Below are 2,258 nucleotides of genomic sequence, written 5' to 3'. Positions count from 1 at the left end.
GTGTGCCAAAGGCAGGGACAACACTGACACTAATGGTTAACTCCACAATAAGGGATATACCTTTAACTTGCTGGTCTGTCTGATACTTCTCTAAATCTATTTCCAGCATAGCAGATCATATAATTGTGAAAGTCAAAATGCCCCATGCCAATCCATTTAATTTCATCAATGCCAGTCTGTCAATATTTATGTGTTCCATTTCTTCCTTAACAATCTTCAATTTTCCTATACTCATACTTCTCATATTCCATGTTCCAATCATTAGGGTCTGATTGCAGCTGTTCCTCCTCCTTTGTGATTCTCAATAGGAAGGCTCAGCCTCTGCTAGTCTGACCTAAGCATGCTCTGTTGTACATAGGGGTTTCAAAGGCCTATTATTTCAGAAGTGGATGGTCAATCTTTCTTCCTAGTTTGTCTTAATCTGGGTGTTCAGCTTTAGACTAATATTTAATAGACAAACATTTTGCCCATGAGCTGATGAGAATATGCAGGTAACAGACCAGCTGTTGGTTCCAGAGCCCCATGCCTTTGACGCATGTGTTGTGTTCTCACCCTCACCCCATCCTACCAGCACCCAGCTCAGTTCCCTCTCTTCACCCCTGTGGTACTCCCATCCCCTCTGGTTTGATAGCTAATCCCTCCCATACCCCCTGTCCTCACTTCCTCTTCATTCCCCTGTGATACTGGCAGTTCCTGGTGAACGGGGTGGGACAGGCAGGTGGGAGGAGACTGTAAATTGCATGTGAGGTGACTGTCTATCTTTTGTCAGTGGGGTAGCTGGTAGACTTGAACTGCCTGCTTTGGGTTAACAGCTCAATTCCCTACCTACTAGACCACCAGAACCTCTGGCCTTGCCAGTCCAATGCTCTTCTTGACAATCAGGGAGCATCAACTTACTCAGTGTCCCTTCCCTTCTATCTTCTCCCATCACAAGTAGAGGAACGATAAAGCTTGGTTCTACGTAATCATTGCGACTTTTCTGAGCTCACAGCTGGTGCAGGAGCTACAATCCAGGCTTGGCGATCTCTTGTCTAGTGTCCCTTTCATTCAGTCACACAGTTCTCGCAGAGGACAGTCTCAGTCACAGGTCAGGGCTTCAACTGCTTGTTTCAGCCTCAGACAAGGCAAATAAGCCCCAAAATTACCCCAAGTGACACTGGACACTGTCCACGGCACGGCAGGATTATGCTTCAAGCTTTATGCTTTAGCATCGAGCTGGCAGGTCCTTACCTTCAAACGCCCGGGCGGCATCCACGAGGTGGGGCCAGTCCAGCCCGGTGGCTGTGTCTGGGAGGGGCATCAGGCCAGGGTCTGTGCACTTGGACTTGTCTGACAGAGACCCATCGGAGAACCAGAACTCATCTGTGCAGAGAAAACCAGAGTACAAATCAGAACAGACAGCATGGAGCGTGATGAGGCCTCTGTTCCTACTACTCCCTGCCTCTTCATGCCTTCAACCAGCCAGGAGACACTGAGCCATGGCTACCAAGAAGCCTGAAAACGGAGGGTCCTGATGGAGCCCAAAACTACACGCTCACCAAGCGACTAACGGGAAGGAAACACAGAGCTCTGTGCAGAATGGTGACCTCACAGGTTTCTGCGAGGACGCCTCCAATTAGTCCCTTCCTAGCTGCAAGATGATAAACACGCACTTTCTTTAGAAAGTCACACTCGCTCTCTTTTATAAACCAGAATTTTTAAAAAGCTCAAACAAACCTGAACTGCTGCCTTCTTCTTTTTTTAAAAAAAAACACAAACAAAATTTTTATACTGGTTTACTTACAAAGTTCATATACATTGTTTTTCACACTGGATTTTTCTCATTTCCTTTCTCCACCCCTCCCTCCACTTGAAATAATTTGTTTTTACCCCAATGATGTGAAATATCTGAAGTACAGTTATCTAACTCAAAAGTCACAAATTGATTTTGACATAAACCAAAACAAAAGCAAGTGTGTATAAATGCACCAGGATTAATGTTTTTGTTAGTAACAGACAACAGGCAGAGACGGCAGTATTTTACATGTGACGCATTAAGACTGTGGCTGGACGGCTTCAGACGTAATGAGATGGCTCCAGAACTGCTCAGACCACAAGCTCTTGGGCAGCCTGCATTTAAGGGTGCTTGTGCAAATGGACCTTTCTCATTTCATGTTCTTTTTAAACCCGCAGCACAGTGGATGAAGCGTTTGCCATCAATAAGAAGAATCTGTGGACTTGAAGTGGGACACACCCCTGCAGGTCTGACCCAAGACCCC

General features: G+C 46.0%; 1 protein-coding gene across 1 annotated transcript in view; it reads right to left on the bottom strand.

Annotated features, from left to right (window-relative positions):
• Window positions 1–2,258, bottom strand: part of SIPA1L2 (signal-induced proliferation-associated 1 like 2) — a 133,024-nt gene that overhangs the window by 16,572 nt on the left and 114,194 nt on the right. The window contains exon 17 of the mRNA XM_006902508.1: window positions 1,231–1,362. Coding sequence (XP_006902570.1) covers window positions 1,231–1,362 — 132 coding nt within the window. The remainder of the gene's footprint in view (window positions 1–1,230; window positions 1,363–2,258) is intronic.

Source organism: Elephantulus edwardii, unplaced genomic scaffold (genome assembly GCF_000299155.1).
Source record: "Elephantulus edwardii isolate Elephantulus edwardi_28Jun2011 unplaced genomic scaffold, EleEdw1.0 scaffold00420, whole genome shotgun sequence".
NCBI classification, from domain to species: Eukaryota; Metazoa; Chordata; class Mammalia; order Macroscelidea; family Macroscelididae; genus Elephantulus; species Elephantulus edwardii.
The sequence above is the reverse complement of the archived record's forward strand: the minus strand, read 5'-3'. Positions and strand labels throughout refer to the sequence as shown.